This window comes from Propithecus coquereli, unplaced genomic scaffold, assembly GCF_000956105.1.
Source record: "Propithecus coquereli isolate 6110/MARCELLA unplaced genomic scaffold, Pcoq_1.0 Scaffold29, whole genome shotgun sequence".
NCBI classification, from domain to species: domain Eukaryota; kingdom Metazoa; phylum Chordata; class Mammalia; order Primates; family Indriidae; genus Propithecus; species Propithecus coquereli.
The window spans coordinates 6473207-6486193 of NW_012148507.1; the positions used below are offsets into that span (position 1 = coordinate 6473207).

At 39.7% G+C, this 12987-nt stretch overlaps 1 protein-coding gene across 12 annotated transcripts in view; it reads right to left on the reverse strand.

The window, feature by feature from the left end:
* The window catches only part of NRG1 (neuregulin 1), a 1425061-nt gene that overhangs the window by 145090 nt on the left and 1266984 nt on the right, over positions 1-12987 (reverse strand). For 2 of the 12 annotated variants that reach the window (XM_012648558.1, XM_012648566.1), the window contains exon 1: positions 9334-10000. The exons of the other annotated variants lie outside the window; for them this stretch is intronic. In XM_012648558.1, the coding sequence (XP_012504012.1) occupies positions 9334-10000 (667 nt within the window). Of the gene's footprint in view, positions 1-9333; positions 10001-12987 lie in introns of those variants that run through there. 12 annotated transcript variants of the gene reach the window in all.

Genomic DNA, 12987 nt, shown 5'->3' on the forward strand with positions numbered 1-12987 from the left:
TGAAGGGAAAAACTGTGAAATTCAGCTTGCTTTAAAGATTATAAGGAGGAAAAGATCAGAGTTGTAACACAGAACTCTGCCGCTAATCATTCTTAAGATTTGCTTTGTAGGCAATACTTAGCATCGTGTAACAATCAATGGTTACTGATTCCTTTTGCTCCCAGAAGAGCAAGCAATTATGACCCAGGAAGCTCTACCAAGGGATTACAAACAAATGGTAACAAGAGTTCAATTCCACCGTCCTTAGATCATTCCATTTATTTATGGAGCTTTTATTGCCGTGACACCAGCATATTTCATAAAACAAATACTTCCTGCTACTTAGCAAAGGAAGAGGCAACACTGAAAGTCATAAGCCAAACCGGGGCAAAAACGCCGGTAAAGGCCCAACCCCCCCCCCCCCCAAACCACCCAGTGAGAAACCACAGGTCTGGGCCATCCGCTCCATAAGCTCTGATGCTCAAGGCCACCCAGCTTCAGAGGAGGGTGGGAGGGAGAGAGAAGGATGGAGCAACGTGCAGCGAGATCACTGGAGAAGAAGTAATGGTGGGACAGGGAATGGCAGAGGAAAGAGAAAGGTAACTGTGGGATGGCAAATAAGAAACAAAGAGAAAGAGGGAAAAGGGAGGCAAGCTGGAGAAATAAAATTATATAACGTCTTACACCAACACAGGTAACACAGTTAAAAATCTGAGAGATCTAATGTTCTTTGCTTGTCTATAAAATAAGTTTTCTTTCTAGTGGTAACAACTATCACTGTCCTCACTGCGCTCATATTCCCTCCAAGGGCATTGGTTTAATTTTAAATTATGAGCTGCGAAATAAAATGAATTATGAAAATTTTTTTATTGGAGAATTACATGCATATTAAATTCTGTACTAACTTTTGCTTCAAACAGAGTTCATGAATTTCCCTTTTGGTTAGGAGAACGCCACCTCCAGAAAGGCAATTCACACACTCAAGGGCCTATTGCTGAAAATTACATTATAGGAAATCAAGTCTTGTCGTATCATACCATGTTTCTGCTGAAAAATAAAAAATGCTTTACCCGAGGAAGCTTTCCATTATATTTCATTGAATTTTATTGAGTCTATCAGCTTATTTCCATTGCACAGTCAGAAAACCTATTCCCAGGCAAAAATCTGCCCTAGATTGTTATCACATATTTTTCCCTTATAAGGGGCTGCCTCAACGCTCCAATATTGATTTGGAGTTCAATTTCTGCAGCAAATCTGTTATACTCAAATTAATAAGAATTAAGATGATCAAAGCATGGAAATTCTCATATATCTCTAATTATACTTTAATAAATGCAAGCACATACATTACGCTCACTACTACATATTTTTGCAAATGAAGAGCTGTTACAAAATTACATCTGTCTGTAAGAAAAGTAATTATGTGCAAAACAAAAATATGAAAGCCCCTTAAGTGCATATATCCAGAACGGCGCTGGCTTTGTTCCTTTTTGTAGGATCGTGACCAATAATCCAGCTAATAAGATGTCATTTTACATTCATTGCCACAGGGTCTCTAATATATATTTAAGGTACAATTATTTTCTACTTCTGTAACAATTTTGTTTCTCTTTTACTTTTTAAAAACCTCTAGCAATTAGACATGGGGCTGGAGGGTTTTCTTTTGTTCACCCTCCAAACCTATTAATGAAAAGCCTTTTCATCCACATTTCTAAATAATTTTATTCATCCAATATTATTTGTTAATTATCAAAACATTTTCCTTTATTTAAAATAGTATGTGTATGAATTGCATGTATATATACACATATATACATATGTATATATTTAAACATTATATCTTTAATGAAATTTACAGAATTACTATGTTTGATTTAGCTCATCTACAATTATTCTATGTAAATTATTATTTCCATGAGTTTTGTCAAATCCTAAAAACAGCTCACAGACCTTAATTCTTACCTTTTTCGGTCAGGAAATCACAGTTTGGAATAATGAAAAGAATAAGGTGAACATAATCTTTACTCAGATCAAGGATTTCTGATCTTTGCAACCAAGCTCTTCCTTTGCACTCCATTTAAACTGTGTGGATTCCTTATTACCCCAGTCTTCTCAGAGAGAGTACTTCCTTAACAAACAATTTCAGTTTCCAGCTCTGTCTTTTTCTCTCTAAAAGTGATTCCTTATCCTTCTGCCCTTATAATAAAGCCCCCTGCATGGTGATTTTTTGGACATTATCCAAAGAGTAATAATCTACGTATTCTAGCCAATACTTATGGTGGAAAAATCACTCTTTTTATGGCACTTAAGAAATTAGCAATGTTCTATGTCATTCTAAGAAGTAACAAGTTAATTCACTTATAAAGGCCCCCTACCATTTATTCCTAGAAATGTTAACACTTGTGAAGATATGCATATATGAACCCTGACAGAAAGAGAAAAGGAAGCAAATATCTTTTAATCTCTGTCCTAATGACAAGTTTTCCTTCACAGAGTATCCTATTTTATCCTCATCGTGATCTCTTGAGAATTTCAGGCGTTAACATCCCCATTTGTTTGGATGTAAAAACCAAATCTCCAGTGATGAAGTGATTCTCTCAAGGTCACAGAGCTTATAAGAGGCAGAGCTGGATCTCAAGTTTCTAGCACAATTTTTACTTTATCATGATGCTTCTTCGACTCTGTGCTTATTTCTAAGTTTTTCATAAGATTCCCCCAAAACTCCCAAACTTAGTCTCCAAACTTCGTTACAAAACCACTGTTAAGATCAAAGGAGAAAAAGAACAAAGGTAGGAAGGGAGTCAAAAGTAGAATGAGAGAAAATTGTTACTGGCTTTATATTTATCATGTTTTAGGCCTAAGACTTGGTGTTTCCCAATATCTCATTTAATCCTCCCAAAGGCCCCAAGACATATGTACTACTATTATGACATATAAATAAGGAAACAGACTCAGAGGGGTGATCTAACTTCCTCAAGGCCGTGAATAGGGTGAAGTAGGAATGAAAATCAAGTCCGCCCAACTGGAAAGCTAATACCCTAAGATAAGAGAGAGACTCAGAGTTTTAAGAGACTTCAGAGGTAAATATACTTAATACTATTTGCTTGGAACATGAATGAATCTCCCTTAGCAAATATCATTGCTGAAATACTTTCAGCAACAAAAAATTAACATCTTTCCAAATAAGTAACACATTTTCGTTGGGATAACTTTGTTTAAAAATTCTCTAACATACTATGCTGAGAGATGGATGTCCAACCTCCAAAGGGGTGTCCTATACTGATCAAATCATAAAGGTAAAATTCTCTTCTCTAAAGAAGACATCTATCATAGAATAATAAAAGTTTTACTAATTAGGATGTAAATAAAAAATAGGAAAATCAAAATCCTTTAAGTGATGATAATATATACTATTTGAATATAAATGCTAAAAAACAGTTTGGAGAAGAAAAGCAGAGTGGCAAAAGAAAGTGTCACTTTGGTTTTAGTCTCAGCACTGCCATTAATTGGCTGTAGTGACCTGGGGCAAGTCACCTCACTTTTCCAGACCTGCCTTTTCTCAGTTGGAAGGTGATCCAGATATAATCTCTAAAAATGTTCAACATATAAAATTCTACAGTTCCAAGACATCAACTATATTATTCAGAAATAACCTTTGAAGGCTCACACACACACACACACACACACACACACACACACACACACACTAGGTCAAATTCACTGCAGCAAAGACTGCAACTAGCTTTGAGATGATGAAGCCTACTCACTTCTAGTCAATCACTCTTCATGTGAATAGTGTATGAAGCCATGTCTTTGCTCAGTTTGGGAATTAAACAACTTAACAGAAGACTCAAACGTTCCTCTGGACAGTGAAACTAAAAAACCCTTGTGAATATTTTAATGCTCTCGATGTTCTGCAAAACAAAACAAGACACAGAAAATACGGCCAAAATATAGAAACAAAATATTTACAGCTACCAGCTTTCTAGAGTCTGAAAATAATCTTACAATCTTTATTTACATGCTAGAAGAACCATGTATATATTTTCTAGCATAAGAGAGTGCTCCTAAAGGATATCACTGGATAGATATTACTTTCCTAACCATTCCAACAATTTGATTAAATAGTGCCACGTGTGCCAAACATGAATCACCCAAGGCTACTCAGCTGTTGGTACACAGGTGGATTGATGTCACTTTAAGATAAAGGACGTCGCTGGGCAAGTGTTCAGTATTGGGCAGATAGAAGAGAGAAACATACTGAGGGAAGAACAGGAATGGAAGTCAAAAGGTGAATAACACGAAGGCAAGAGAAGAAATGCTGAGTTTAGAGGGTATATATATATATAAGAAGGCAAAGAAATACCTCAGACTGAGCTATGCAACTAGATTCTTAAAATCCACCAGAACAGAAGCTCCATGAAGGCAAAAACTCTCCTACTTTCCAGTGCCACATAACCAGTCTAGAACGGTGCCTGGCACACAGCAGGCATTTAACATACATTCACTGAATGAAGAAAAAGAGGAAACAATAGAAGAAAAACAAAACGTTGATGTAGAATAAATAAAAGAATAAAAATGGGAACATGAGCATGAAAGTAGACATGACACAGTTTACGGTGTAGTAGAAAGTGCAATGGAATCAGGGCACAAGAGTTACACTCCTGGCTCCCGGGGGTGTCTAGACAAGTCATAACTATTTTATGTCTTGGTTTTTTGATCTATACAATATCTCTTCCTCCATGCTTTAAAAGGATACTATGAGGTGTTATTAAAAAGGAAAAGAGATGGGGAAGAACACAGATGAATGGCTTGAGACATAATAATTTTCTGGGAGTGCAGAAATGCTGATATGCAAATGTGGAAAAATCAGAGGAGAAATTGGCATCAAGCACACTAAGGACAAGACGAGGAAGAGATAAAGGAAAGGGACAAAAGTCTGAATTCATTGTGCCAATAAGAAACTGCTGTATCGTTCACTGGCTGGAGACTTTTTTTGTATGTGTGTCTGTAACATGTATAAATGCCTTTCAGTATTAAAATGCAATAAATAAAAATTATATGTGAAAAGACAGGCGAAGATGTTTTGATATCTTTGAATGCAATGACATATTGGCATATAAAGCCAAAATGACATAATTAGAAAAATAAGAAAGATTCAAGGAATAACTAGGAAAGCGAGAAGGAAAAGGAAGGAAGAAGGCTGATCTGGGTGTCACAAAGAAATAAGGAGGAAAAATCACAGTGAGACGTGCAGGAAAGAGGTGAGCCATCTAGACACCTGCTATATATTAGGGGAGAGCTCACCCCAGGCAACTCAAGCTGTTTTCAAAAGCAAGCTGAACACTGTATGGATGATCAAATACAAAGAGAAAAGACCACCACTACTGAAAATTTAATAAGAACAAAACAGTGATATGAACTATACATGCTTGACAAATGATGTCAGTTGAAGTACTTCCCTAATTGTCAGTCAGATGCTACCGAAACGACCAGAGTTAGTTTCCAGTTCTACGTCTCTAGAACAGGGGAAAAGATGATAGGAGAAAACAGCTGTGTGTGTGTGTGTGTGTGTGTGTGTGTGTGTGTGTGTGTGTGTTTAAATTCTGGAAGACAAGAGATTATTTATTTTCTACTACTTTGGATTTCACTAAATTTTTCAGAGTTTAGTGAATTTTAGCAAAAGAATTTCACTAGATATTTCTGAGCCTGGGTTTCCTCGCTAGTAAATTTGTGAAATTATTTGGTGTGAACTGAGGATCCTTCAGCTCCTTCCATTTTTTAATGTTTTCAGCATGGTTCCAGGGAAGAAAAGTTATTTAAAATCACTGTTCCAAAATACCTACAAGTATAGTAACCAGGAACTGGAAGAAAGATTCACTGGAATTTACATGAATGCCACTTTTAAATTGAAGGGAAGAAATCCTTTGGTATATTCAACTCATCATGAGGATTTTTGCAAATGACAGTGATTCATATCGTCACTGCAGTAACAGTGGTTTATCATGCAACCTAATAAAAAGACTTAAAAGAAAGCAAAATAAGTCTGGCCTAAGATGTAAATACCAATACATTCTTACATCCAAGAGTCTGTTGTCAAGCAGGATCTCCCATCCAGAAACTAATTCCTTTCAAGATGATGCTACAGCTTCCTGGCTACAAGTTAATTAGTCAGCTCTTTTTATGGTAATCTAAGTTTGAAATCTCCCAAAATTCAGTTCTTTCCATAGAAATACAGGGTAGGAAAAAATTGTAAAGCCCAGGCAAAGAAAACAAATTAATGGTTCAAGTATTATGTGACCCACACAATGATTGCTGTAGAAGGAAACCACTAACCACACATAGAAAAGTTCAGAATAAAAAATACATATATATATATACACACACACACACACACACCCATACACACATATTTTAATTCCACTTCTGCATTAGATTTCTATGTGTATGTACAAATTAATATGGTAAAAACATGAAATTATATTACTTTATGAAAGACATACACATTTTACAAAATCTGACATAGCCACTATACCTATAGGTAATTTAAAATGTTACGTTTTGCCTTCTAGAATAATAAAGACATAGAATGTGGTAATTTCACAAGAGTCAGTGAGGAAAGAACTAATTCTAGTACTTATAAAATAAAACCCTCATCCTAGTAGGTAAATTGATTTGGGGAGGAACACCGCAGACACAATTACTGGGATCGTCTCTCTTCCACTCTCTCAGGCTCCAGGAAAAAGAAGAATCAATTAGCCCTGCACAGACTATGACCTTGAAGGCTACAGCTCTGTGCATAATATGCTGAATATGCTGAGACAGAAAGAAAACAGAAAAGGGAGAAGAAAATCCTAAAGCCACTGAAGAGCATCTTTCAGCCATGATAATGTCGTTTTAAAATATAAGCCATGACAGCTTAGTTCATGTTCAAAACACACATGATAAAAGAAAACTCCCAATTATCAGCTCTTTCTGTGACTAGCCAATACTTTCTTAGTTAAAAAGAATGAGAGAGATTACAAAATGACAATCCCATTCTAAACTCTTTTTTTTTCCTGTCCTTTATTTAATGGTTACTAACCTTCTTAAACAACAAGAACAACCATTTACAAGTCTCTGCAAACAAAGCTACCTGGACCAATCCCTTTCCAAAAAAAAAACAGACTCTCAATTTTTAGGATACTAGTATTGATTTTTTTTTTTTTTAGGCACCAGTCCAAACACTTATCAGAGTTTCCCTATAGGCTTTAAAGTGTTAACCAACTGTCTACTCCAACTTTTCAGGAGAAAACTACTTTCCACTCTGCTTTTCCAAGCTTATCTCCGACGCACTTCAGAATGCAGTAGCTGTGCATCTAGCCAAACTGGCTCCGGTGATGCTTTTAGGCAGCAGTAAATCTTTTCCACTTATTGCAAATGCCACAATATCAATGCCCTGGCTTGGAAAAAAAGCAAAGAAAAGACTATATGGAAGATATAATCTATTCAAACACTTAGCCTTAAAAAAATAATTCTGCAAAACTTACAACATACTTCCTGACATGCTTCTAGACAAGGAAAATGTGCTGGATGTTTCTTTGCTTGATTTCCTCAGATGATCAAATTACAGGATTGACTTAGGGAGTTTTTCAAAGGGCTATCTTTCTTTCTCTGAGCAACTACATCTATTCAGGCACATTTTAATTCAAGACTGAAGTTTTAAAATGATAAAGACAAAGAAGTGATCTTGTCCTCCCGGGCAATTTTGCTTTTCTTTGCAGGACCTGAACTTGCTTTTTATAGCCTGTCATTCCATCTGGGTATTATTTCTTGGTCATTTTGCCAGGTGGGAAGAGGCAGTGAATATAGCGATGTCTGTCAGACCTTTAACAATGCTTCAGGGATTTGATAAAGATACAAAGCAGTGCCTGCATGAAGGAGGTTTTCCCTAATTACACCCGGAAAATAAGCCTCTCTTTTTTTTTTTTAATCTTTGCCACTGAAACTGGTATGTGCGTGAAATAATCTTGAATCACAAGCACAAATCAAGTTTTCCTGTGTTTGTATAACACATCGCTCTACTTTATATGGAACACAACGTCTGCAAAAGGTATTCATTATTCTTCATTACCGTCTAGAGGGAAAACAGAATGAGTATTTCATCACAGATTCTCTCAGCTTTTCTTTTAACTCTAAGAGATTTTACACACGTTATTAAGAATCAAATTCTCTGATCTTTTACTTTTTTCTACTAAGTAGATATTCATCAATGGTAAAGAGTGATAAAAACAGAACAAAAATAAACTACAAACATTTTTTAATAAAAGGCAACAGAAAACTCCTCCCTTCTATATCAGCATTTTGAACAATCTGACTACTCTTGGTTTCGCCCTTGTCAACTTTCCATTGTAAAGCTACCGCAGTGACCCAGCGCAAACAGCAATATATTGTTCTGTATTGTTTTAAGAGCGTGGGCTCCCTTTGCTCACAGCTTATTAAACCGGGCTGCTGCAAACTGCTGGGCTAAGATGACACATGTCTTAAAAAAAAAAAAAAAAAAGATGTACCTTACTAACGGATCTTGTACTTTTTAATGGCTGCCAAGGAAGCTATTTAAACATTTAATTATAGAAGACAAAACTAATTTGGGGAAATCCCTTCATGTAGAATTGTACTGTGTCCTGCACAAAATAAAGCTGCCCCTAGTTAAGTGCTCAGTAACCAAAACTACAATCTGGGCAGGAGAGCAGTAGTCTTAAGCTGGTGAGGGGTGAGCACCGTAAATGTTTTAAGACTTGCTGGAGCATCAGAAAGAACCAACTAAAATGCAAAGGTGGGGAGAGTGGCTAGGGAACAGGAAGAAGAGATAGAGGAAGACAACGGGGGTATCTTGGAGTTGCTGGGAGGCAGAAGGTACCAGAAAGGTGACAGGAAGCCTATGATGGAAAGACACAATATAATATGCACTGGTGAATGGAAGTCACATTTGTAGATATATAAAAGGATGATCTGATGTTTAAATTTTAAAAAGTGTTCGAAACAAATTGAGTTTAAGTTAAATTCGAGCATGACTTGCAGATGCTGAACTTTTGCATCTCCAACCCCAGATTTAACAGTCAGGCTAGAGGGAGCTGCCGCTAGAGCACCGGTTCCTGGTTCAGACCAGGAGTTCACGAGATCTTTTTACTCATCCCTTAGATGCCAGACCGAGCATCTCAGTCACATGATTCGCTTCAACAAAACCAGGCGATTGAAATGCAAGAAAGAAAGGGAAACAGCTACGTGCTCTAGAGAACATCTTTTGGGACCTCACACCCACCCCATTCCTTTGTTCATCATCGTCTCTCTCTCTCTCTCTCTCTCTCTACTTACAAAGTTTAGGAGCAGTTTGGAGATTAGTTTCTGTTGTTTGTGGCTGAGTTGCTGGCTTGGGTGTTCTCACCTCAGGGCTCCGGGTGGGAGAAGGGAAGGATGATGCAGTGGAAGGCAGGAAAGAAAAAGCAAAAATACGATTCTTCGGTGTCGGTGCCGCTGAAGGCTCAGAGGATGCGACAGCATTGTCAACTCGCACTGTAACTTGAACCTCAGTTTCAGATCGAGCCCTGGGGACAGGTGAGGTGTATGCCTCAGGGGACACCCACCCAGCTGAGGCAGCAGTTGGATCCAGAGAAATAATAGGGTCCTGGCCTAACCCCCCAGGGTCAAGGTGAGTAGGAGAGTCGTACTCAAATATCTTGTCCACAAATACCCACTTGAGGCCGGCAATGCAGAGGCAGAGGCTGACCAGGCAGGCCAGAATGGGCACGATGCAGATTTTCTCGGAGTTGAGGCAACCTCTCAGGCGCTCGGCTTCCAGGCACACGCAGCAGGGCACGGCCAGGCCCACGAGTCCGGGGCTTCTCCCATCTTCAGTGTGGGGCTCTGGCATGTCTTCCGCTGCTGGGAGCCCGTCTAGAGACGGGTCTGCACTCAGCTGAGTGGAGGGGCTGGAGGACCTCTCGGCAGCTACCTCAGACATGTCTGGGGAGGAAACCTCCATCGGCTCACCTCCAGAAGGCCTGGCCGCTCTCACGGTCCATTACCATGCAGAGCCCCCCCCAACCAGATGATACAGCATCTTAGAGGGGGAAATCGATAAGTCGTCCAAGTCCAAGGCCATCATCAAAAGCAAGAAGAGTTCAGGAGGAAGGAACAGGGAAAGGAAAAAAAAAAAAAAAGAAAGAAAAAAGAAAAGCTTCTAGCATCTACAAAAGAAAAGTATATCGTAATAATTCTTGAGCTGCTGTTTCTGGGCCACTTTTCTAGTTCTTTCCAACGCTTCTCCAGACCATCCCGGCTGCTGGTCCAGAGGACGGGGGCCGGAAGAGAAAACGGCGGGGCTTGCCGGAGAATTAGGTAAACCAGTAGCCCAGACCGAAAGGCATGTTCCTCACCTCGAGCATCTGAAGCTGGTGTCTGCTCAGATGAAGGACACAACTGTCATGCAGGAGCAGTAAAAGCAGGAGCAGGACCAGCGGCGGCGGCGGCGGCGGCAGCAGCGGCGGCGGCAGCAGAGGCAGCAGCGACAGTAGCAACAGCATCCTGTTGTGTTAACGCGACGGCGGCGGAAAGCGGCTGAATCATTACAGAGCAGCAGGTGCCTGCCCTCGGAGCATCGCCGCGAACGCGATGGGCGCAGAGGGCCGGGAAGGCGAGAGTGCGCCAGGAGGGGCGGTGACTCCTTTCCCCGCCCTGTCTCCACCCGCCCGGGCTACTCCTCTTTGTCCTTCTGGAGCGCTCATCCACTTTCTCCCTCTGCGGCTCTCCTCTGCTTCAGTCTCTTTCCCCTTCTCATCCACAGTCTCTCTGTCTCTCTCTCTCTCTCTGTCCTATCCCTGTCCCCACCCCCTCTCTCTCCCCACTCTCTAGACCTGCTGGCTGCTCTGAGTAAAATCAGTACACCCAGCAACACAGGACTGCCAGTGACTTCCTATTTTATCCAATTAGAAGGAATAAAGGCCATCAAATCAAAGAGAAGCAGGCAGGCACCAGTGAAGCTTAGTCCCCATGGCCCCTTTTCTCTTCTTTTTCTTTCTTTCTCTACAAAAGCAGCTCCAGTCTCCCCTCCACCCCCAGCGCCCCCCACCCCCACCTTGCTCGCTTTCAGTCTGGCTGGCTCCCTTTCCTGCACCCACTGTTGGGTCAGAAAAAGCCAGCGATCGATGCTAGCAATCTAACAAAGCTGGGATGGGGCGGGGGGGATGTAGGTGGGACCTTATGGGTTGGACCTGAGGCTTGGCAAAGTCTGATATCTGATTCCTCCCTGGAGAGGTAAGCTTTTTAAGAGCAATTTCTTCCTGCCTGCTGCTGAGAGACAGCATTCCTTCCCTGGCCCTCTAATAAGTTGTGCTCACCAAGACGACTGTGATTACCTGATTTTCAACCGTCAGTTCCAACATTTTTATCCTAACCATGGACAGCTCTGCCTTTAGCCCTTTTTGCGAGGATCGTGCAAGACTGTGCAACGTCTGGTGTGAAATGCTGAGTGTACGCTGGAGGAAGGGAGTGCTCGGAGTGGGGATGGAAGTCCACATATCCCCTTTATGGTCCCCTTTAAATTTCCATTTGCCTTGTCCCACCCAAAGCAGACTAGACTAATGTGAAGCGAACAGGAAGCGCTGGCCAAGTAAGAGAGCTACGAAGGGAGCAAAGGCTACCGCTTCATTTTTAAATTAGCCTTTCATAGTGACTGCACACTGCAGAGATCTGAATTCCCTGGGCACTGTAATATATACCACATGTCCTCAGTTATAACCTCACTGCAAGTACTAAGAAGAGTTTTCTATAAGAGCATGCCTGCTGGGTTAGGTTTCGGTAGCTTTACCTCGCAGATAGTTTCAATGCTGGGTTTTTTTTTTTTTTTTCTTTCTTTTAAAACAAACAGCAGTCGTTAAAATACCAGAAGAAATGCACCATCCTTAACAGCGAGCACAGCCACCCCCAAGCATTCTGTTGCCTGTCAGTGCACACTATATGATCTGAACCGTTAATCCACACTTACTGTGACTGGACATCTGAATAGTTTCCAAGGAACCATTTTGTGCCCCTGTGTCAATAGGAGTCTTTAAAACTCTCTCTAAATCTATACTACGAATCTATCACATGAGTCCCAGAAGTGGTAAAATTTAGAGCTCAAGTCCTGAGAAAAATCTGCTTTAAGCGCGTATTTTGTACGGCACAATCTTCACTGCTTTGAACTATGTTTAAGCTTTAAATGGCAGGAGATAAGAATATGATCATTTCCTTCAAGATGAAATTAGTCCGTAATTATGAATGATTTAAAGGGTATTAATATCTTAAAATGTGTTTGCTGCACTATAACTAACAAAAACAAAAGCCTGAACCAATTTGCATAATTGCAACCATGCCTGTGACAAGCTTATGGGCAAAGTGAGTTATCCTTAAGTTCATCTCTCTGTAACCTGCGTTTATATGCCAGTAACTGGTATTTAAAAATAATTCCTATGCTTATTTTGTAGCTTTAACTATTTGATTTTAAAGTAGTGAGAGCTTTCTTACACAGATGCTAACAAGGGACATGAACTTTCACAGTAGAAAATCTCTACTGAAGCATTTAAAGTACCCAGACTGAAAGGTATTAACATCTTAATTATCAATATTCATGTAACTATTCAAAAACAACCATAAGCAGGAAAGTCTTTAAGCTAAACTAGGGTAATTTATAATTCCTTCAAGGATCACCCAGTTTAAACATATGGCATTTAATTCCCCAATTCTACCCCAAACCAAAAAATTATACTCAAATATAATGAGTATATGGTATTTCATCCATGAAATAAGGTCATCTAAATTTCAAACATCAAAATGGGGTTCAGGTAACCCCAAATTGAGTGGGTAGGAGAAGATACCAAGAACAATAACCCATAATTGAGAAAAGTGGTTCTTAAGTTACACTAATATAATAGCAATTACTTACCTTAATCATCAAGAGCAAACCTAGTCAGAAGATAAGAAAAAAAAAAAAAA